Source organism: Stomoxys calcitrans, chromosome 4 (assembly GCF_963082655.1).
Source record: "Stomoxys calcitrans chromosome 4, idStoCalc2.1, whole genome shotgun sequence".
NCBI lineage: Eukaryota > Metazoa > Arthropoda > Insecta > Diptera > Muscidae > Stomoxys > Stomoxys calcitrans.
Genome location: NC_081555.1, coordinates 157,316,462 through 157,340,696, shown reverse-complemented (window position 1 = coordinate 157,340,696; position 24,235 = coordinate 157,316,462). Strand labels below are relative to the sequence as shown.

General features: G+C 35.1%; 1 protein-coding gene across 6 annotated transcripts in view; it reads right to left on the bottom strand.

The window, feature by feature from the left end:
• The window catches only part of LOC106081700 (double-stranded RNA-specific editase Adar), a 372,583-nt gene that overhangs the window by 30,930 nt on the left and 317,418 nt on the right, over window positions 1–24,235 (bottom strand). For all 6 annotated transcript variants that reach the window (XM_059366908.1, XM_059366910.1, XM_059366907.1 and 3 more), the window contains 4 exons: window positions 21,186–21,507; window positions 13,343–13,525; window positions 2,214–2,494; window positions 1,422–1,572 (listed from right to left, as the gene is read on the bottom strand). In XM_059366908.1, coding sequence (XP_059222891.1) covers window positions 1,422–1,572; window positions 2,214–2,494; window positions 13,343–13,525; window positions 21,186–21,507 — 937 coding nt within the window. The remainder of the gene's footprint in view (window positions 1–1,421; window positions 1,573–2,213; window positions 2,495–13,342; window positions 13,526–21,185; window positions 21,508–24,235) is intronic.

Sequence of the window (24,235 nt, the reverse complement as noted above, 5' to 3'; positions counted from 1 at the left end):
TGTCGAAAACACCATCCAAGCGGTTCATATTTACCGACCATGGCAATATGGGGCTCAAATAAATGGGATTTGGAAGTTCAGCACGAATTTGATATCCATATTTGAGTCGAAATGTTTGAGGTTTCATCCCTCCCCTAAGGAAGAACATTACCACCAGGAACCGAGAAGGGACAATTTCTCACACATCAATGAGTGCTTTCCGATTCAAGTTTAAACTCAATGATAAGGGACCTTTTTTTATGGCTGAGACCGAACGGCGTCCCACAGTGCGACACCTCTTTGGGGAAAATTTTTTAAATGACCATGCATGGCATTGTATCTCGCAAATGTTGCCAACATTATGAGGGGATAAACTCCGATGTTCTAGTCAGGATTCGAACGCATTCAGCGTCATAGGCTTCAATAGGTCGAATTCGATACCCGCTTTCAGGGCGAAGTGTCCCCACCATAAAAAGATATTAGAGAGTTAAAGAAGGCGCAGCGGAGCGGGCCCGGTTCGGCTAGTAAGTTTCATATAAAAGGTCTTTAAATGTAGTGTAGAGGACGAAACTGGCATTAATATTTGGGACCCGCAGAAAATCCCCCAGTATGGCATTGAGGCCGATTGGGCAAAATATAACTCCAAGTAAAGCTATTTGGAAATGTCAATGATTTTAATTATGAATATATTGGGTTGCCCAAAAAGTAATTGCGGATTTTTCATATAGTCGGCGTTGACAAATTTTTTCACAGCTTGTGACTCTGTAATTGCATTCTTTCTTCTGTCAGATATCAGCTGTTAGTTTTATCTTGCTTTAGAAAAAAAGTGTAAAAAAGTATATTTGATTAAAGTTCATTCTAAGTTTTATTAAAAATGCATTTACTTTCTTTTAAAAAATCCGCAATTACTTTTTGGGCAACCCAATACATACAATATATGAAATAGTAGCCAAATAGGCCAAGTTGAGGAGTTCATAGGTTATACAGTGAAGGCCTTAAGAGGTATACCAGTCCTAACTAAACGAAAATTTTGACCAAGTTAAAGAGGGTGGCGCTGCTATGACTCTACATGGAAAATATTTTTTCTCAAATTTTTTTTTCCACAACAAAAACTAGCAACTACATTTATTTTAGATGATAAAACACAACATTTAATATACAAAAAAAAAAAAAACTACAAATGAAAAAAAAACTAACAAATATAAGGCATGCAATTACTTAAATAAATAGAAAACATTTGTGATGGCGGATTGTGTGGGTTAAAAAATGAACAACGATGATAAAAGAAACTACAGAGACGACATGCAAACACAAAACATCAATCTTTGTTTTACTGATTCATCATAAAGTTTTTCGCTTTTCTTTTTTTTCTCTTTTTTTTTTTGAAAAAACACAAAAAATAATACACAATATGAACTTTAATGGACTTAAAAAAGACTTACCCGGATTAAAATGTAGTTCCAATTGTGCATACAAATATTTCATGAAACAACGACGTGAAACAATTTCAGCATGTGAATCATTTAGAACAGAGCCATTAATGCTCATATGTTCACCACTGACACATTTGGTACCAGTCGATACTGAAATGACCTACAAAAAAAAAAAAAGACAGAGAAAGCAAAATTTAAAATTTATAAACACAAAGGCTAATGAAAAGTGATGGCAGCGAAAAGATGAAAGCCCCAAAGCGAGGAAATTTAAATTTGTTCTATTTTCTCTGGAGTATTGGGAAATAAATCAAAACAATTCCAAAGAACCTTTTTTTTGCCATGTTTTACATGTAAATTGTTTGCAGCGATGCCATTGAGCGAATCTTACACTGGAAAATGCCATAAATCTTGGCCAGCAAAACTGACATGCCAAAGCAAAACCTCCCTTCCCTGTTCCATGGGTCATAAGCCATAACAACTTGTGAGTGAGGAAAATTCTTTGGGTCAGTTTGTACATAAAAACCAACTGACCATGACATTTTAATTATTCTTCTAAAATGTAAATGAACGACAGTGAAAAGGAAAGCGAAAGGATTAATCCCTTCATTATTTCTTTGCCCGGGCTTAGTTTTAGTCTTTTTTAAATATCACTTGGCAAATTTAATGCATTCCATTGTTTTTTTTCTTTCTTCTTCTTACAGACTTCCGCATTCCTCAACTCTGGCTTTCAGCAAGGACATTTAAAAAAACAAATGGTAGCTGTATGACGATATTTCATTTTTTTATATGTTTCCTACTTACTTGAGCTTCATTGAAATTCATATTCTCTGTCATGACAATGCCAGCTAAAACTTTGCGACGTGAATATGATTCTTGGCCTTTGATGACTTCCATAAACTTCTCCAAGACCAAACGACCAATGGTGTCAGCATGTATTTGAGGCAATTCCATGGACGAGGACTTATCATCCATGGGCAGGGGAAGATTCTTCTGGGGATGCATCATGGGACTATAGGAAATGTTACAAAGTGATGCTAAGGCTGCTTTGGCAGCAGCATTTTTGGCTAATTTCTTAGAGGGACCTAAAAGTTAAAGAGAAGAAAATTATTAGGCTAATAAATAAAAGAAAAACGTGAAAGAAAAAAAAGTTCGGCCGGGCCGAAACTTAAGAACCCACCACCATGGATTCTGCAAAACATTGAAACAAATTAACTCAGTTTTAGACAATTGTGTATTTTATGTAGCAAATTTGTAAAAATCAGCCAAATCGGATAAGAAGTGTGGCTTCCCGAAGCTAAAGAAGTCAAATCGGGAGATCGGTTTATATGGGAGCTATATCACGGTAAATACCCATTTAGGCTGTACTTGGCCCAATCTTTGGTAGCCAAAACAAAAAAACTCCATGCAAAATTTCTGACAAATCGGATAACAATAGCGGTTTTGAGGGGCTCAAGAAGTCCAATCGGGAAATCGGTTTATATGGAAACTATATAAGCAAAGTTGTTGGGAGTCATAACAAAACACTCCTTGCAAAAATGCAGCCAAATCGGATAACAATTGCGGCCTCCAGGGGCTGAAGAAGTCAAATCAGGAGATCGGTTAATATGGGAGCTATATCCAGATTATAGACCGATTTGAACCGTACTTGGCACAGTTGTTGACGGTCATAACAAAACACACTGCGCAAAATTTCGGCCAAATCGGATAACAATTGAGGCTTCCAGGTGCTGAAGAAGTCAAATCGGGAGATCGGTTTATAGGGGAGCTATATCAGGTTATTAACCGATTTATGCAGTTGTTGGAAGTCATAATAAAACACTCTGTGCGACATTTCGGCCAAATCTGATAAAAATTGCGGCTTCCAGGTGCTAAAGAAGTCAAATCGGGAGATCGTTTTATATGGGAGCTATATCAGATAATAGACCTGTTTGAACCGTACTGGACACAGTTGTTGGAAGTTATAATAAAACACTCTGTGCGAAATTTCGACCAAATCGGATAACATTTGCGGCTTTCAGGGGCTAAAAACGTCAAATCGGGGGATCGGTTCATATGGGTGCTATAGCGAAATCTGAACCGATATAGCAAATTTGCAATCTCCAATGACCTACATCAATAATAAGTCTCTGAGCAAAATTTCAAGCGGTTATCTTTATATGTCGACCGCTATTGTGTGATTTTGACAGACGCAGGGACGGACATGATTAGATCGACTTAAGACTTCTAAACGATCCAGAAAATATATTAGGGCGGGTTGTTTTGTATGGATGAAAAAAAAAAATAAAAAGGCGTAAAGTTCGGCCGGGTCGAACTTTGGATACCTACCACCTCGGGTATATATGTAAACCACCTTTCGTCAAAATCCGGTGAAAAATCCATACCTTATGCCCCATAGCAGCTATATCGAAATATGTTCCGATTTGGACCACATACTAAGTGTAAGTAAAAGTCATTGTTCAATAGTGTATAACAAACTATTGGGGTTTTTAGTAGCTATATGTATAAATAAACCGATCTGGATCATATACGATGCGGATGTCGAAAAGCCTTACATAAGTCGCTGTATCAACTTTCAGTGAAATCGGTTTAAAAATGTGCCTTTTATGGGGCCAAGACTATAAATCGAGATATCGATCAATATGGCAGATATATCCAAATCAGGACCGATTTGGGCCAAGTAGCAGAAAAATGTCGAAGAGCCTAACAAAACTCACTGTCCCAAATTTCGGCGACATCGGACAATAAATGCCTCTTTTACGGTCCCAAAACCTTAAATGGAGAGATCGGTCTATATGGCAGCTATATCCAAATCTGCACCGATCTGAGCCAAATTGAAGAAAAATGTCCAAGAACCTAACACAACTCACTGTTCCAAATTTCGACGACATCGGACAAAAAATACGCCTTTTATAAGCCCAAAACCTTAAATCGAGAGATCGGACTATATGGCAGCTATATGCAAATCTTGATCGATCGAGGCCAAAATTGCAGAAATATGTCGAAAGGGCTGAACTTAACTTACTGTCCCAAATTTCGGCGACATCGGACAATAAATGCGCCATTTATGGGCGCAATACCTTAAATCGAGAGATCGGTCTATATGGCAGCTATATCCAAATCTGGACCGATCGGGGCCAAATTGAAGAAAGATGTCGAAGGGCTTAACACAACTCACTGTTCCAAATTTTGGCAAAATCGGACAATAAATGGGCGCAAGACCATAAATGGAGAGATCGGTCTATATGGCAGCTATATCCAAATCTGGACCGATCAGGGCCAAATTGAAGAAGGATGTCGAAGGGACTAACACAACTCACTGTCCCAAATTTCATCGGATAAAAAATGTGGGTTTTATAGGCATAAGACCCTAAATCGGCGGATCGGTCTATATGGGGGCTATCATGGTCTATATGGGGGCTCAATATCTCTATTTTTAAAGACTGTAGCGTGATTTCAACAGACAGACGGATAGACATGGCTAGATCGTCTTACATTTTTACGCTGATCAAGAATATATATACTTTATAGGGTCGGAAATGGATATATCGATGTGTTGCAAACGGAATGACAAAATGATATACCTCCATCCTTCGCGGTGATGGGTATAAAAAAATAAAAATCGTTTAGCAAAAACGAAAACTACATACAATTCTGAAAATTTCTCTGAAGAAACCATGTATCTAAAATAAAGGTCATCGGCATAGGAGTTACGTATAATCATACTACCCCTGATAAAATTGATAAGTTCTTGGAAACAATTAGCCAATAAAACGTGTACAATTATTGCACTGTAAGCATAAGTGAATTTGACATTCTTTAGTTTGACTTTATTTTATTTTTCCAGTTAAAACTGTCTGGAGCTGAGTATACAATTATTTACAAAAGTGTGTTAATCAAATTTCATTTAAAATAAACTTATGCTAACACTGCAATAATTAATTAACAAATAATACCTGTAGAATAAGTAAATTAAAAATGTAAAAGTTAGTCTTAGTTCCATCCTCTTAGTCGCAAGTCGACGAATAAATAAATAAAAGAAAGAAAAAAACAATTTTTTTTTTTTAATAAACATAATTAATCAGGTTATCTAATTGGCGCAGTCGGTAGGATCCTTTAGGAATTAAAAAGGATCCAGTGAAACGTACCTAAATTATAAATAATTAAATAAATTCTGCGAATCCTACGGGACCCTCCAGGATTATAAAATAAACAATAGTGCAGTGAATAATTCAAAAAATTGAACACCACTAAAATAAACAATAGTGCAGTGAATAATTCAAAAAAATTGAACACCACTAAAATAAACAATAGTGCAGTGAACATTTAAGTTAAGTGGACACCACTAGATAAAGGAAGTCAATCCTTTTTTTTTTCTTTTAAAAGTGTATTCGCAAAGGCAAAAAGTCTTCGACAAACGAAGAAGAATGGAGGAACAAGCTCACATCGCATCCGTAAATGTGGCAGAAGAACTAGCCAGAAAGGATCAACAATTGGAACGGTTACGCCAAGCATATCTAGAATTGCAACAGCAAACACAAGAACTACAACAACAACAGCGTAACCCGGTGTTATATGATACACAATCAAATAATGCAAAAGACAACATTTTAAAAACGATAAATCATCTACCCATTTTCACCGGCACCGGAGAAGTAACGGTGAACAGCTTTTTTAGTAGCACTGAGTACTTGCTGTCAACTATACAAGATGAAAATATTAAGAAAGAGGCCATAAGAACAATATTCTATAAAATAATTCAGGGACAAGCTAAAGACGTCATAATAAACATACCCACACCGGACAACTGGCAACTAATCAAGGAGACTTTAAAACTAAGGTATAGACCGAACGTGGAACCACACAATATATATAGGATGATAGCCAACTTAAAAGTAAATTCGGTAAGTGAATTAATAATAGAGTTGCAGAATCTAAAATATAAGGCAGATGAGTTAATAGTTTATTACCGAAATGACCACTATATTGACTTATCAAACGTGGACAGTCTTTTAGTAAATACAGTTAAGGAAATGACACAAGGTACACTGTTAGACAAAATTTACGAAGAAAGAAACATTAATGATATATTAAAAATATTGACAAGAAGGAGATTTGAAGACACATGCATTAGGCCAGAATATAGGAAGTTTAGGACTAAAGACGACGTAACATTTAGACAAAATCGGTCGCAAAATAGGAATAATTTTAATCCGCAGATTAACAGTAATAACCAGGGATATAATCAACGGAATTGGTTAGGACAAAATAATTTTAGGTCGGATATTAGACAAGAACGAAATAATAATGATAATAATAAAACCTATAATAATAATAATAACGATAACTATAATAGGAATAGAAACTTTAATCATTCAGGACAGTATAGAGTCCAACAAAATAACAGTTATAATAATAACTATAATAATAGGAATCAAAATGGAAATTTTAATCATTCAGGACAGTATAGAGTCCAACAAAGTAACTATAATAATATGTCGGGAAATTTCAGAAGGTTTCAGCAACAGGTAGGAAACCCTAGGCCAAATTTCAGCCAAAATCGCTTGAATCAACCTAGGCAAGACCAGCAGGAACCTATGGAAATAGACAATATAGAAGTAGATAATTATCGAGTAGTAGGAAACTCTGAACCAAATTTACATCAGGATAACGGACAAGACCAAAGACAAAATAATTTTTTTCGGAAACAACCTCCGATTGTTTACCTACCATAACCATTACGATTAATAAAAGGAAATATAAAGCTTTGATTGATACAGGCGCAAACTTAAGCCTGATTGACAGTAAGGTAAAAGATTTTGAACGAGTTTTACTAAAACAACCTATAGAATTTAGCACCATAACTAGGAAGGACATAATTAAATTTGAAGTTATAACTGACGCACCTATGGAATTTAACTTACCAAATTATACAAAAATTAAGTGGAAAATGCAAGAGTTAAAAGGAAGAAAGTACAATTTTATTATAGGAGTTGATTTACTAAACCATTTTAACACGATGATAAATTTAATAGACGGACACATAACATTTAATAACGAGATTACAAAATTTTTAATTAATCCATATAGGGATTTGGAAATATGTTCATTGGAAAAACTGGAAGTTGACTTGGACAGAATTCAGTTGAATCATTTAAATGCAGAGGAGCATTTAGAAGTTACGAGAATTTTAAGAAGATTCGACAAAATATTTTTTAAAGAAGGGGACCAATTGACAAGTACAATGACAATAAAACATGAAATAAGAACGACAACAAATGAACAGATAAATTCCAAATTATACAGATATCCGCCACAACATGAAGAAGAAGTACGACGACAGATCAGGGAAATGGAGGAACAGGGCATAATTAGGAAAAGTTGTTCAAGATATTCAAGCCCATTAATAGTAGTACCCAAGAAAATAGATAATTCTGGAGAGCGTAAATATAGATTAGTGGTAGATTATAGGAAGCTTAATGAAGTGACGATCGATGATAAATATCCACTACCGAACATAGATTCAATTTTAGATAAACTAGGACGAGCACAATATTTTACTACCTTGGATCTAGCCAAGGGATACCATCAAATTCTAATAAGAGAACAGGACAGAGAGAAAACAGCTTTTGTGACACCTCACGGATTATATGAATTCATAAGAATGCCGTTTGGGTTAAAAAATGCCCCAGCGACATTCCAACGATTAATGAATGAAACACTAAGAGATTTCATTAATAAAACATGTGTAGTTTATCTGGACGATATACTTATTTTTAGTACTTCTCTTAAGGAACACGTTAAAGCCATAACGGACATTTTCACGGTATTGGAACGGGCAAATTTAAAAATACAAATCGACAAATGTAATTTCATGAAAAGAGAGACGGAATTTTTGGGGCATATTCTGACAAAGGAAGGACTAAAACCAAACCCCAATAAAATTAAGGTTATTCAAGAATTAGATTTACCTAAAACAGAAAAACAAATCAAAAGTTTCCTGGGATTAACGGGATATTATAGAAAATTTGTGAGAGATTATGCTAAAGTCGCACAGCCAATAACAAAATACTTAAAGAAAGGTGTAAAAATAAATTTAAGGGACCCTACATACATAGAAGCTTTTGAAAAATTAAAATCTTTAATTAGCTCTCATCCAATTTTAAGATACCCAAATTATGAAAGACAATTTACATTAACTACAGATGCGTCGAATTACGCAATCGGTGCTGTCCTGTCACAGGAGGGACATCCAATTTGTTTTGCATCAAGAACGCTTAACAATCACGAAAGAAATTATTCGGCAACGGACAAAGAATTTCTAGCAATATTATGGAGCGTTAATTATTTGAGACCATACCTCTATGGTCGAAAATTTAAAATATTTACGGATCACCAACCCATCAGATTTTTACACACAAAATATAGAGGGAAAGACATGTCACCCAGGCACCAGCGATGGTTTTTGAAATTAGGAGAATACGATTTTAATATAGAATACATAAAAGGCAAGGAAAACAAGGTGGCAGATTTTCTAAGTAGAATTGAGAAAGATAATGAAGATGATACCATTTCAGATAAGGTACAAAATTCGGAGAATAATTCAGAATTGAGAATAATAAATAATATTGAGGATGATGATGATGTATCAATGATTACAATTCATTCAGCTGATGAAAATTTACAAGATCATTTCTTTATAAAAGAAGAAATAGTGAATAAGTACAGGACACAGATTATACTTACAAATGATAAAGTTCAGGAAATAAAACATTTACATAATAAAAGGATAATTTTCATAGCGGAAAGTGATTTTCACGAAATGGGGGAAATATTTAGAAAGTATATTACCAAAGGAAAAATAGGTATATTTTCGGAAGTATCGGAGAGAAGCTATAATACTGTTCAGGAAAAACTAATAGAAATGTACTCTAATGAGAAACAAGTGGAATTTATTAAATGCACTATCAGGGCTCAAGATATAGAAACAGAAGTGGAGGCGGTGAAACAGATATCATTATATCATGTAAAAGAAAGTATGCACTCGGGCATACAGGAAACCTATAACCAAATAAAAAATAAAATTTATTACCCAAGATTAATGGAACTAATTCAATTAGTTATAAATCAATGTGAAGTTTGTCAGGAGATAAAATATGATAGAAATCCAATTAAATTGAAATTCTCATACACAGAAACACCGTCGACGAAAAACGAAATAATACATATTGACACATATGTGATTAAAAGATTTCATTTTTTGACAATAATTGATAAATTTTCTAAATTCGGTGCAGCGTATCCATTGAATGATAGAAATCATTTAACAATAATGGAGCAATTAGATGATCATTTTACAAAGGTAGGGAAGCCAAGGAAAATAATAGCCGATAATGAATTTAAAGCCACTAGACTAAAGGAATTCTTAGACAATGAAAATATAGAATTGCATCTGACCAAACCTAATAGTCACACGGGAAACGCCGACATAGAACGATTTCACAACACAATTGCGGAAAAGTTTAGGATAATGTATAAAGCAAATAAGGAAATACCGGTGAAACAATTAATTCAGAGATCAATTAGAAATTACAACGAACGATATCACTCAACTATTAAATGTACTCCTAAAGAGGTTCAACAAGGAAAAATGGATGAAAATAAAGTTAGAAAGTATTTAGAGGACAGTAAAAGAAAAATAATAGATAAAATAAATAACTCTAGAGAAGATTATAAGGAAAATAGAAAAGAAGGGTTTATAAAAAATTATAAGGCCGTCCGACATAAGGAACAACCGAAATATAAAAAGACAAAACTGGAGCGAATACATCCGTGCAATATTAAAAGACCTTTGAAATTTGCAGATTTGGACAACACTGATGATACTAATATGGATACCACAGACTAGAGGGATAATTACTACAAAATTTCTGACAGAACAAAGAGGATATATGGACATTTGCATGGGAAATCAGAAAATTGTTAATGAATCGGACATAATTTTACATATAATCAATCTTCACGAAATTGAAACAATTTTAGATGACATAACAGATAACATTATTCTAATGAAAATCGAAAACAAAGAATTACTTGAGTTAGAACTATTAGATGCCAGAAATAAATTAATGACGTTGATACCCAAACAAAATAGAAAAAGACGTGGACTAATTAACGGTATAGGAAGTATGACCAAATGGTTATTTGGGACGATGGACGATGAAGACAGACGGAACATACAAGAACATCTTCTTAATATTAATGAAATTAAGGAAAATAATAATCAACAGATTGTAATTAATGATTATTTCAATATAACTTTAAGTCATTTAAAGATGGTAATTAAGAATGATAGAAAGAAAATAGAACAAGAATTAAACTCTATAAACAAATTTTTAGAGGAAGAAAATAATAAAAGTTTATACTTAGAACAATTGACTAATATACAATTAATTAAGAATAAGATAGAGCATTTGCAAGACAATGTAATTTCTGCAAAATACGGGATTGTACACCCAAGTATTTTAACAAGTAGAGAAATAAGAAAATATGAAATAGATTATAACAAACTTAAATATATTCAGTTTGGAACAACATTTCTTAACAACTCTTATCTTGTGTTTGGAATAAAAATACCTAAACAATTTATAACAGTAAAATTAAGATTTATTGTACCAATACCAGATAATGAAAATAATGAAATAGAATCTAATATGGAAAGATTTTTTGAATTTCAAAATAAAACTTATAAATTTGAAGAGAATAAACATTTAAAAGATTTAAAGTTAAGTCATCATTGTTTAATAAAGAATAATTGTCAATTGATAAAAAATAAAGACTTTGAAATTATACAGTTAGATATAGACACAATTATAATTAAAAATGCAATAAACACGACTGTAAATCAAACTTGTAACTTTGAAAAAATTTTGTTAAATGGAAATTATTTAATTAATTTTAATAATTGTTCAGTTAGGATAAAAGATTATTATTTTTCAAATATTGCAGAAATTACAAAAGAAAGACAAATAATTGAAAATACAAACAAAACTCAAAATTTTAAACATAAGATATCGTTCGAACAAATTGAAAAAGAACATCAATACAATGTAAGAAATATCGGAAAATTAAAATACCACACTAAAATAACATATGTATGTAATATTTCTATAGTAATTGTAATAATTATTTTAATTTTCATAATCATAACAAAACATAAATATATAACTGTAAAATTAAATAAAAGAATTCAGGAGAATTCTAGTCTAAAGGGGGGAGTAGTTACGTATAATCATACTACCCCTGATAAAATTGATAAGTTCTTGGAAACAATTAGCCAATAAAACGTGTACAATTATTGCACTGTAAGCATAAGTGAATTTGACATTCTTTAGTTTGACTTTATTTTATTTTTCCAGTTAAAACTGTCTGGAGCTGAGTATACAATTATTTACAAAAGTGTGTTAATCAAATTTCATTTAAAATAAACTTATGCTAACACTGCAATAATTAATTAACAAATAATACCTGTAGAATAAGTAAATTAAAAATGTAAAAGTTAGTCTTAGTTCCATCCTCTTAGTCGCAAGTCGACGAATAAATAAATAAAAGAAAGAAAAAAACAATTTTTTTTTTTTAATAAACATAATTAATCAGGTTATCTAATTTAGGCGAGTAGCATGTATTCTCTTGTGATTAGTGTGTCATATCTATTCACATCTACATCTCGTATTACCTTCTCCAGCAGGATATAAAAGACATGGCTTGAAATACCTTTGAACATAAAGGAGTATCGAAGGCGGCTTTGTAGTCAACAAAGAGATGGTAGGTGTTGATTTGTCCTTCTAGGGTCTTTTCCACGATTTGGCGCAGTATGAATATCTGGTCCAGGGAGGATTTACCAGGTCTAAAGCCGCATTGATAGGGCCCAATTATCTCATTGACTTTAGGTTTTAATCTTTCACACAGTACGCTCGAGAGTATCTTATATGCGATGGGGAGCAGACTTATTCCTCTGTAGTTGGCACATTCCGTCTTGTCTCCTTTCTTGTGTACGGGACATAGTATGCTGAGGTTCCAATCAACGGGTATGCGTCCTTCTAGCTAGATTGCGCAGATAAGCTGATGCATACGCCTTTTCAGCGTGTCGCCTCCGGTCTTAAATAGTTCTCCGGGTAACCCGTCGGCTCCTGCTGCCTTGTTGTTCGTTAGTCGGGTCACTGCTACTTGGACCTCATTCTGACTAGGAGGTAAACATTTAATACCATCATCAGGGATTGGTTCTGCGGTATCCTCTTCGTCGCCAACATCGGACACTAGCAGTTGGGTAAAATGTTCTTTCCCTATCCTCAGCATGTTATCTGTGTCAGTTACCAGATTTCCTTCTTTGTCTCTGCAGGAGAATGTGCCTGCACCAAAGCCATCGATTTTATGTTTAATTCTTTGGTAGAATTTCAGGACTTCATTCTGACTCCTGTACGTCTCAATTCGCTCACACTCACGTCTTTCCATTTCCTTTTTCTTTTTGCGAAATATACGTTTCTCCTCTCTCCTTTTCTCCCGATACTGAAAGATATATATGGGAGTTATATCTTAATCTGAACCGATATTGTTCAAAGTAGCGTTCGTCCTTGCACCAAAATATATCAAATATAGAATATCGAAAGAACAGGGAACAAATTTTGAAGTCGTGAGGTGCGGATTAGGATTTTATTATAGATACATGGATTCTTTGGAGATACTTCTTAGAATTGTATGTAGTTTACGTTTTAGCTATATGGTTTAAAAAAATCGTCCCGCTCTAATACATATACTTTGTGGGTCGCAGAACAATATTTACAAAACGAAATGACTAGATTAGTACACCGCCCATCCCATGGTGGTGGGTTATAAAAATTAAAAGTTTCACTCAATTTTGGCCTTGTTTAACTTACCAGTGCCATCAAATTTACTATTATTAACTGTCACCGTCATTTTGAAACGGCAATTATTTTGAGCTCCATCTACAGTTGAGCAATCAAAATGTACATCAGTGAATAGCTCGTATAGCAGCATAACAGGTCCCTTGTCGGGCACCTTCTTCTGACCATCCACACTAAGGGGACTTTTATTGGAATCTAAGAGGAAAATTTCAAAGAGAAATTAGTCTTCTAAACAATTTGGATTTTAAACATTCATAAAGGTTGTCATATGAATTAAACTTAAAGTTGCTTAAATGTACGGTTTTTGTATGAGATGTTTATTTTTGCAATTTAGGGGCTCAAGGGTAGTTGGGAGCAATCCAATCCCTACTACTCCAACAACATGTAGACAGCACAGTAGTTTGGGATTAAGGGAGTAATAACAAAACTATGTACACACATAAACAAATATGTAAAAACGAAACGATAAGAAAAGAGATAGTACATACAAACGAAAGCAAAAGAATAAAATTAAATTTTTATTCAATTTCAAATTCAACAAAACAAAGATTGGAAATAGTGCATCATTACCTTGGTGATCCTTGAAAACTAGAAAAAATGGGGTTTCTTCTTAAAGGAGGATGGGATAATCAGATTTTTCTCTGTTAATAAAAAAAAAAGGCCACAAATTTTCTTAGAGTTGAAAACTGGTTCAGTTCAAATTTTTTCCTTCTCAAGAATAAAAAAAGGTAGGAGAATTTCCTTAGAATCTTTAGCCCTAGACTAATCACAACTTTTGTTCAAAAATTGCAGGAAAAATTTTATGAATTATGATAGAAAAAGCAAATATAGGGGACCCTTACATCGACGAATACTTTTCAAAGTTTACTTTGGAAAGTATGGATTCATGTTCGCAAATACCATTCAACCTTACCTAACAACAGTGGGGGCAAATTTATCAACGTCTGGAAATTTTCATCAAATTTATTGTACATGTTTTATTTGTACTTTTCCTTTAAACCCTTTTCATATCAGTCCCATATTGTCCTGCAAGTTGGGCCTGCAAGCCTGTTTAAGAGTTTGCCTTTGGCGGCCCCCAAACAATTGTCCCCAAAACTAGTTATAAGTTTAATATTTTACTCTCAAAGTCCTTTTATTTATGTCCCGTATTGTCCCAATCGGTCGGTATGTTCGTTTGGGTTTCCTAATATTATCATCAGATTCGTCTTCTATCAGTTTAAAACATATTTGGGGTACCCAAGACACTTGACCGCAAAATCGGAAATCAGATTCGTATTTTACTTATAATGTCTTTTTACTTTTAAGTCTCAGTCGAGGGTTGCCTTTTATATTTCCGGATTAGAGAACAACAATAAAAGCGTGCTAAGTTCGGCCGGGCCGAATCTTATATACCCTCGACCATGGATCGCATTTGTTGAGTTCTTTTCCCAGCATCTCTTCTCAGGCAAAAAAGGATATAAGAAAAGATTTGCTCTGATATTAGAGCGATATCAAGACATGGTCCGTTTTGGACCACAATTAAATTATATGTTGGAGACCTGTGTAAAATGCCAGCCAATTCGAATAAGAATTGCGCCCTTTGGGGGCTCAAGAAGTAAAATAGAGAGATCGATTTATATGGGAGCTGTATCAGGCTATAGACCGATTCAGACCATAATAAACACGTATGTTAATGGTCATGAGAGGATCCGTCGTACAAAATTTCAGGCAAATCGGATAATAATTGTGACGTCTAGAGGCTCAAGAATTCAAGATCCCAGATCGGTTTATATGGCAGCTATATCAGGTCATGAACCGATTTGAACCATATTTGACACAGTTTTTGGAAGTCATAACAAAACATTTCACTCTCAATTTCAGAATAATCGGGCAAGAATTGCGCCTTCCAGGACTCAAGAAATCAAGATTGAAGATCGGTTTATATGACAGCTATATCATGTTGTTGAAAATCATAACATAACACGTCGTGCCAAATTTCAGCCATATCGGATAAGAATTGCGCCCTCTTGTGGCTCAAGAAGTCAAGACCCAATATCGGTTTATATGGCAGCTGTATCAAAACATGGACCGATATGGCCCATTTACAATCCCGACCTACACTAATAAGAAGTATTTGTTCAAAATTTCGGCTAGCTTTACTCCTTCGAAAGTAAGCGTGCTTTCGACAAACAGACGGACGGACATGGCTAGATCGACATAAAATGTCATGACGATCAAGAATATATATACTTTATGGAGTCTCAGACGAATATTTCGAGTAGTTACAAACAGAATGACGAAATTAGTATACCCCCCATCCTTTAGTGGAGGGTATAAAAAGTAACCTCGAAAAAGAAAATGTTAAATTAGGAATTCAATGCTGCTTACAAAATCCCAGTATGATAGCGAAAGTTATACTGAACTCTTTCTTACTTCCTTCTCACGACTTCTCATGATCTGGATCTCCCCATAGGATTTTCGCTGTCATACCGATCGTTTCGCTGTTCCACAGAGTTACATGCGTATTCATCGCCCACGGTCTTAAGTCAGACTGCGTCGACCCGAAAGGCTTCGGTTTATTGACGGCAGTTCTCTGTCCTTCACTGTCCAATCATTTGCTTTCTCTTTGACCCTTACACCGCTATGGCCCGGCACCGAAACGATGCGGATGTCCATAGTAACATGGAACGGATTAATGTTCGCACCTTAGATTCAACATAACCTAACAACAGTGGGGGAAATTTCTCCACTTATGGAAATTTTCGTTAATAATAGGTTCTTCCTGGATCAACCATATACCAAATATATATGATTGATTCGCCTTCAAACTCATTTGTGGGCTTGCAAGTCTGTTTAAGAGGTTGTATTTTGCAGCCCCCAAGCAAATGACCCCAAAACTAGTTATAAGATTCATATTTTACTCTCAAAGTTCTTTCATATAAGTCCCGTACTTTCCTAGTCGGTGGGTACGTTTGTTTGGATTTCCTAATAATATTATCAGGTTCGTAATCTACGTCCAAAGACCTTTCATTTAGATACCATGTTGTCCGTTTAAAAAATTCTTTTGGGGCCGCCCAAATATCCGCAAACTCAGATATCGGATTCGTATTCTACTTTTAAAGTCCTTTTATTTTAGTCTCAGTCGATATGTATGTTTGTTTAGGGTCCCTAATATTATCATTATCGCATATATACCCTACTTCCAAAGCCCGGCACGGGATAGCTATGAGCACCACATTGGCTGTAACCTTGAGGTCCGATCTGTGTGGTGCTCATTGCTATCACAAGAAGCTTAGCTGAGAGCTACCGGGCGCCTCCACAGTTTGTTTGATCAGTCTACATGCCTCATTCGTATGATTTTTGGAATCGGGCGTCCCTCTAACATTTGGTCCTAATTTTAGATAAAAGACTCCTATTTTATTGAATTCAAAAGATATTTTGATCTTTGATTTAAGTTCCATACTGTCCCAATAAGGCAACTTTCCCGTTTGGATGTGGATTTTAGGGTGAAGGGGACGGGCGGTCCCCCGAGACTTGAGTTCCATACTGTCCCGATTGGTGTTCTTTTCCGATTGAGTAGGGTGTTTAGTGTAAAGGAGAGGGTACGCCCCCTTCAGATATAGACAAATTAAAAAGTCTCTTCTTCCTTTCGGACTAACCTGCTAATTCTTTGAAAGTTTTAGAAAATCATTTCAGCTCTTAAAGTTCGGGTGTGGGTCAGTGGCATATTAATACCTTGAGACCATCCCATGGAAGCTGTAAAAAATTCAAGTAAATCGATTCCGCTTTTTTTCTGAGCCTATACGGAGGAAGTCGTAAAGATGGTGCTTGAGTAGCTGGGTCCCATACTTTATGTAAGGGTACTTTCAACGCGGGATGGTGGGGCGGTGATCAGCTCTCCCTCTGTTGACGAGAGGAATCAGATCGAAGGGTACACGGTGTACGTCTGAACCGAAATGATGGGCGGTGAACCAATCTACATCTGTTGTCGAGAAGAATCGGATCATGTCAAATAGAAAGTTTGCTGAGGTTGGGCTTGAATCGGCGTTCAGAGAAAAGCCTGGTCAGCTGATCATGCACAGCAATGGTTGCTATGATATACGAACTGTATTTTGTGAATAATAGTGACATATGATAGCCGGGGGGAATGGGAGATGAGAGTTTTTACTGTAAACTGGAGTGACTATTATAACCGCAGGTGACAGTGATATTAATAGTACGGCAGTTAGATATAGCCAATGAGAGGGTCTGTATTTGTGCAGAAGGGCGATACAATTAAATGTTCTTGGTTTTCGGTGTTGCTACTTGCGAGTAACAATGCACTCATCCTCAGTTTACACGCAAATGCACACTTTTCGAGTGTGCTGCTCAAATATTGCGAATCCTGGATTCGCATGTTCATGAAAATCTCTATAGGCTACAGTTGCTCAGCGAATGGTTGATTGGGAATAACCCCAGTGTGTGTGACTTTATGTGGAAAGTTTTAGGGAGGCTGCAATAGCATTGTCTTTACAAGACTTGCGATATATGACCAAGTTGTTATTGTGCACGTCAAAAGACCAAATTAATTAAAATCATTTTTATCTGATATACAATTGAGACGACACCACCCGGGATAGACGAACGAGGGTTATTACTAGAATCCGGATTTTCATTCAAATCGAAATTTGGCCAATTATTTTTAACTAATACGGTGGAGTTAAATTTTATTACAATATATTTGAAGGTTATTTTATGAAATAATCTATCCGTTTAGTCCAATTTTGGCATACTCTTTCCAACATTTCGGTCGGTATCTCACGAATAAATGCTTCAATGCTATCTTCCAATCCATCAATTGCCTGTATAGACATGAGCTTTAACATAGTCCCACAAAAAAGTCTAATGGCGTTAAATCGCAAGATCTAGGCGGCCAATCGACCGGTCCCGAACGTGAAATAAAATTTTCACCGAACTCGCCTCTCAATAAGTCCATTGTTACACGTGCTGTGTGGCATGTGGCACCGTCTTGTTGAAACCACATGTCATGCAAGTCAAGCTCTTGCATTTTGGATAAAAAAGTTGTTATTATCTCATGGTAGCGCTTAACATTCACAGTTACGATTCGCATCATCTTTGAAGAAGTACGATCCAATGATGGCACCAGCTCATAAACCGCACCAAACTGTGATTTTTTCTGAATGCATTGTTAGATATTGCAATGCTTTTGGCTGCTCTTCACTCCAAAATAGACAACTCTGATTATTTACGTACCCATTGAGCCAAAAATGAACTTCGTCGCTAAGAAGAAGCGCGCGATGAACTTTCTTAGCAGAACAAGCATTTTGATAATAAAATTCAATAATTAGCAAGCGTTGTTCGTTAAAACAAAACACGAAACGTGCGTGAGCTGTTTGCCAGAACGATAATAGCAAAAACCTTTAGATGGCGAAATTTCGATTTTGCATAAAAACCCAACTCTTGTTATTAAAGAACGATCTACGGAGACTGCAATAGCATTGTCTTTAAGGGGCGAGTAGTAGACAAGTGAATGGATACCGTGAAGAGTGTGCTTTGTGGTAGAAGTCGAAAGAACTAACCGTACAATGTGATGTGGTGGATAAGTGGGCTGGAGATGACGCTGCGGAATACCAGGCGTCGCACAGTGGGAGAAAATCGAAAAAAAAATTGTAAAAAAAAACAATTGAGAATGGATAGAGATAACTTTTTGATATGGTTAAATCTAAGATGTAAGCGGGATCCTGTGAAAAATTAAATGGAAATTAAATTTTCATTTGTGGTCCAATTTTCAAAATTCTTCTTTGCTGTATAGTGCTCAAAAATCTCTACAAAAATGTCCGCTTGAGGTATACAATATCTCCACTGGTTTCAGGGAGTGTTTATTTTTAGTTGCTGAAATTTTAGCCGAGATTGGCTTTGTATTTTGCAATTTGCGAAGGCATTTGTGGTTCGATTCGTGCAACGACATTGCCGCAAGAATTGTCCACATCTGATTATTCAGTTAAAAGTTATACCGTTTGGAGGTCAAAAAATTTTTGGTCAGAATAAGTATTTTCATTGATTAGTCTTTATTGAAAAAAAAACTTGCTTAAATATCTTATTTTTTTCTTTTTTGCTTGTGTAGAAGACATACCGTTAATGCTTTTTAATTGAAATTTGAACAAGATATGCAAACTTAGATGAGTGCTACATGTACTCCAAAATAAGCATTTTTTATTAAAATTTTGGAAAAACCCCATGATTCAAAAAATCCAAAGTTCAGATTCCCCAAATTGGGCACATGTTTACCTTTTACTCCATATGTTCTATAAGTCTATGCTAAAAATTGTTTGCACCTTACAAAACTTGTAGCCTCCACAGCAAATCTAGTAAAAATGCCGATTTCGAAATTATCTTTGCCCAAAAAAGGCATTACGGGGATTTTTGTAAAAAAAAAAAAAAAAATTCAGGCACGATTTATTTTTGGTTTTTTAAGGACAAATTTATCTGCAAAATTCACTTTAGGGGCCTGCCAAGGGTTGCCCGAACCACCTAGGGACTTAAAATTTTGCACACAATCTCGATAACACACAGCTCCAACTATTCCAAATTTTAAAGAGATATCTCAAACAGTTCTCACACGCCATATTTTTTACTTTTCGATTTTCTCCCACTGTGCGGCGTCCCGCAGTGCGATACCTCTTTGGGGAGAAGTTTTTATATGGCTGTCGTACCTTTTTTTTTTTAATTGCCATAGTTCCTCACAAATGTCACCAGCTTTAGGAGGGGATTAAAATCGCCGAACATTTTTTCTGCTGTTCTCGCCAGGATTAGAACCAAAGCGCTCAGCGTCAAAGGCGGACTCTAGCCTCTGCGTTACGGTGAAATTATTTCTGGTGGAACTAAATTAGGAACGTAGATAAAACTTATCACCGGGCAGACAAAAATAATTGCGCTCTTAAGTTGCGGAAGCGTGGCTACTTGTTAATGCAGACGAAAAGTATTTGGAAAGTTCGAGAGAAAGATTCTTTGCAAAAATCGATGGGCCAATAAGCATTGGCGGTAAATATGGAATGCAGCTGTACGACTAAGTTCACATTCATTAGGTCATGTTTTTAGAATAAATGGAAATGCTTCGACGAAAATTTCCATATGAACCTGTCGGCTAACATGGGAAAAGGCAAGAACTGGGATGGAAAGACCATGGAGAAAGAATAAAAAACTAGGTATCAGATTTGGAGAAGCAGCATTGGAGATCTAGGTCTTTGAAAATCTTTTCAAATTTTATATAGAGGATCAAACGGTCTCAAATTATGTTATACAGCCATAAAAAAGGACATTTTAACTTATTTTAGCTGAGAAATCTTAGAAAAATATATGATAATAATATTGGGCTGCCCAAAAAGTAATTGCGGATTTTTCATATAGTCGGCGTTGACAAATTTTTTCACAGCTTGTGACTCTGTAGATGTATTCTTTCTTCTGTCAGTTATCAGCTGTTACTTTTAGCTTGCTTTAAAAAAAGTGTAAAAAAAGTATATTTGATTAAAGTTCATTCTAAGTTTTATGTGCAAAATGCATTTACGTTCTTTTAAAAAATCCGCAATTACTTTTTGGGCAACCCAATACTACGATCAGGATCTATCAAATATTCCCAAAGAAGCGATGAGATATGATATTTTGGAATTAATGGACATCATACCACTTTACCTTTTAAACAACATCAATCATTCGGATAACTTGAATACTTATAAAAATATATATACAATTTTATATAAAATAAAAATTAAATTAAATTATATGGTTTAAAATTATAAAAAAAACATAAGATTTATAAATCATAAATCAATCAATCAAAAAAAAAAAACACAAACAAACTGAAAAAGGGAATACTTGCTTTGCATGCTCAACTTAATGTTCTCAAGCAAGGAGTCTGTGGAGGAATTGTTGGATGTACAAAGTTTAGCTTTATGTTTAGCTTTCTTCATAATGCTCGTTACATAAAGAATCAATTCAGTGGTTGACAATTTGTCTATTTCTATACCAGTACCATTGTCCAGATGTTCATCGCTTGTGAAATCTAAATTGCAAGCCGGCTTGAGGGGTGTCAAAACAGCGCCATCTTTGAATTGTATAAAACTACGCAAGGCCGTTGCGGCCGCTTCGATGCGAGCGATTTTTTTACTTCGACCTTGTCCCAGATATTTTTGACCATCAACCTGGAAATAGAAAGAGAAAAATAGCAACAACAAAAATTAACAAAAGTCGAAGTTTAAAATTTTTTTAAATAAAATTGGTAATTAAAACTTATAAAAAAAAAACCCAGTGGTTTGGTTTTTTTTTAGTTTGTCGTTTATTTGCAGTTGTTCTTTTCTTCCACAAACAGTAAATGAACTATTTCTTAGAATTCTTTTAAATATTTGTTTGTGAATAAACGACTAAAACCATACAATAGAAATTTATCCCCTATAGTCCCTATCAACAACAATAATTTTATAGTTTATAACTCTGATTGAGATGACTCCATAGAAAATGTCTGAAATGCTGCCAACTCCCAGAATCTCCATGACAAAACAACCGATTCCTACACAGATGGTAGAAAATTGTTTTATGATTATTCTCTTTATACCCAAAAATAAAGATCACCCATTGCCATGACTATGAAGAAGAAAAATGAAAAAATAAAACTGAAAAAAAAAATCAAACTCTAAACTGACACCAACTGTTCCCCAAAGTAAGTTTTTTTTCTTATATTTTCATCTTGTGGCCCTAAAGCACCATCAAATCAAGAAACAAAACTCACATCTTCTTTTATTTTCCTCTTTGTAAATAAAGTTCTTAGTGCATATGTGAGTGTGTGTGTGTGTGTTAGTTTGGCAATAGAAATGTTGCCTCGCATAACGTAAGGCTACCAGTATGTGGGTGTGTGATGTGTGGGATGTTTTTATCACACATGCATGGCATGTGAGTGCGACAGTGTGGGTGTGTGCTTGTTTGCTATCATACTGCTATTTGCCAGGGATTGTGCCATACTTCAATAAACAAAAATGAGTTCTTAATTTATTAGAAACAACAAAACATCAGTAGCAGCAAAAGTTTAGTTTTCCCTATAAATACTAGCATAGATTTTGTTGTATCCCAAGTGTCTTCTAATCCAACAAATCAATTCTTTATAAGGAATATTTTTAAAATCTATATTCTCAGTCATGCGAAGTATTTTATTTTTTTTTTTGTAAAAAAAAGACAACTTTCGAGAGATGTGGAGGATTAAAGAATTGTTTAAATTTTAAAGAAACATTCTCTAATCTTGGTATTAAAATTTATGTAAGAAATAAACCAGTAAGGAAGGGCAAAAGTCGGGCGGTGCCGACTGTATAATACCTTATACCTACCCCATAAGTACAATGTGGGACTATATCCAATTCTAAACCAATTTTTATGGACCTCGGCAGATGTATTCAGATGGTTTATTAAACAATCCTTATCCGATTTCAAGCAAATATGTAATAACTACGGAGGGCAAATGACAATATCATTGCAAATTAGCTATATCTAAATCTGAACGGATTTCGAGCAAACATCTCAGATATTGTGGTAGTTGTCGAGGAAAGCGTTGTGCAAAATTTTGACAAGATTGGCCAATAAATGCGAACGCAGTGGCACTTGGAGAGAAAATCGGGCGATATACATAAATGACAGCTATATCTAAATCTGGGCCGATTTCTATGAAATTCACCAGTAATGTCAAGTATCATAAGAAAATCCATCCTGCCAAATTTCGAGAGAATGGGTTAACAAGTGACCATTTGATTGCATTATTACTGGAGATCGGACGAACATATATATGGGAGCTATATCTTAATCTGAACCGAATTCAATCAAACTTCTCATATATTGTGGCAGTCGTCGAGGAAGGCGCTTTACAAAATTTTGGGAAGATTGGTCAATAAATGCGCTTGCAATGGCTCTAGGAGTGAAAATCGGGCTATATATATGTACACGAGAGCTATATCTAAATCTGAACCGATTTCTATGAAATTTGACAATAATGTCGAGGGTCATAAGAAAATCCTTCCTGCCGAATTTCGAAAGAATCGGTTAACAAATGATCTTTTTATTGCATTATTACTGCAAATCGGACGAGCATATATATGGGAGCTATATCCAAATCTGAACCGATTTCAAGCAAACTTTTTGGATATTGTGGTAGTCGTCGAGGAAGGCGTTTTACAAAATTTTGGGAAGATTGGTCAATAAATGCGCTTGCAATGGCTCTAGGAGTGAAAATCGGGCTATATATATGTATAAGAGAGCTATATCTAAATCTGAACCGATTTCTACGAAATTTAACAATAATGTCGAGGGTCATAAGAAAATCCTTCCTGCCAAATTTCGAGAGAATCGGTTAACAAATGACGATTTTATTGCACTATTACCACAAATCGAACGAAAATATGTATGGGAGCTATAACCAAATCTGAACCGATTTTTTCAATAGGCTTCGTCTCTAGGTCGAAACACATGCCTATACCAAATTTGAGGACGATCGGATGAAAATTGTGACCTGTAGTTTGTACACAAAATAAACATGGGCAGACATAAAGGCAGACGGTCATAGCTAAATCGAATCAGAAAGTGATTCTGAGTCGATCGGTATACTTATCAATGGCCAGATCTGAATCATATTTGGGACCGATGTCGGGAGGCCTAAAACTACTCCCTGTTTAAAATTTCACCAATCCTACGGTGGTGGGTATAATAATAAAATACCTACAATAAAATAACATGGCAGGATACCTCACAAATGAAGCCAGCACTAGTAAGGATATAACCACCGCTGAAAATGTTTTTAATCATAACGCCGGGATTCAAAGGATTGGTTCCTATGGCAGTCATATCAAGTTATAAACCTATTTGAACAATAATTGGCACAGATGTTGGAAGTCA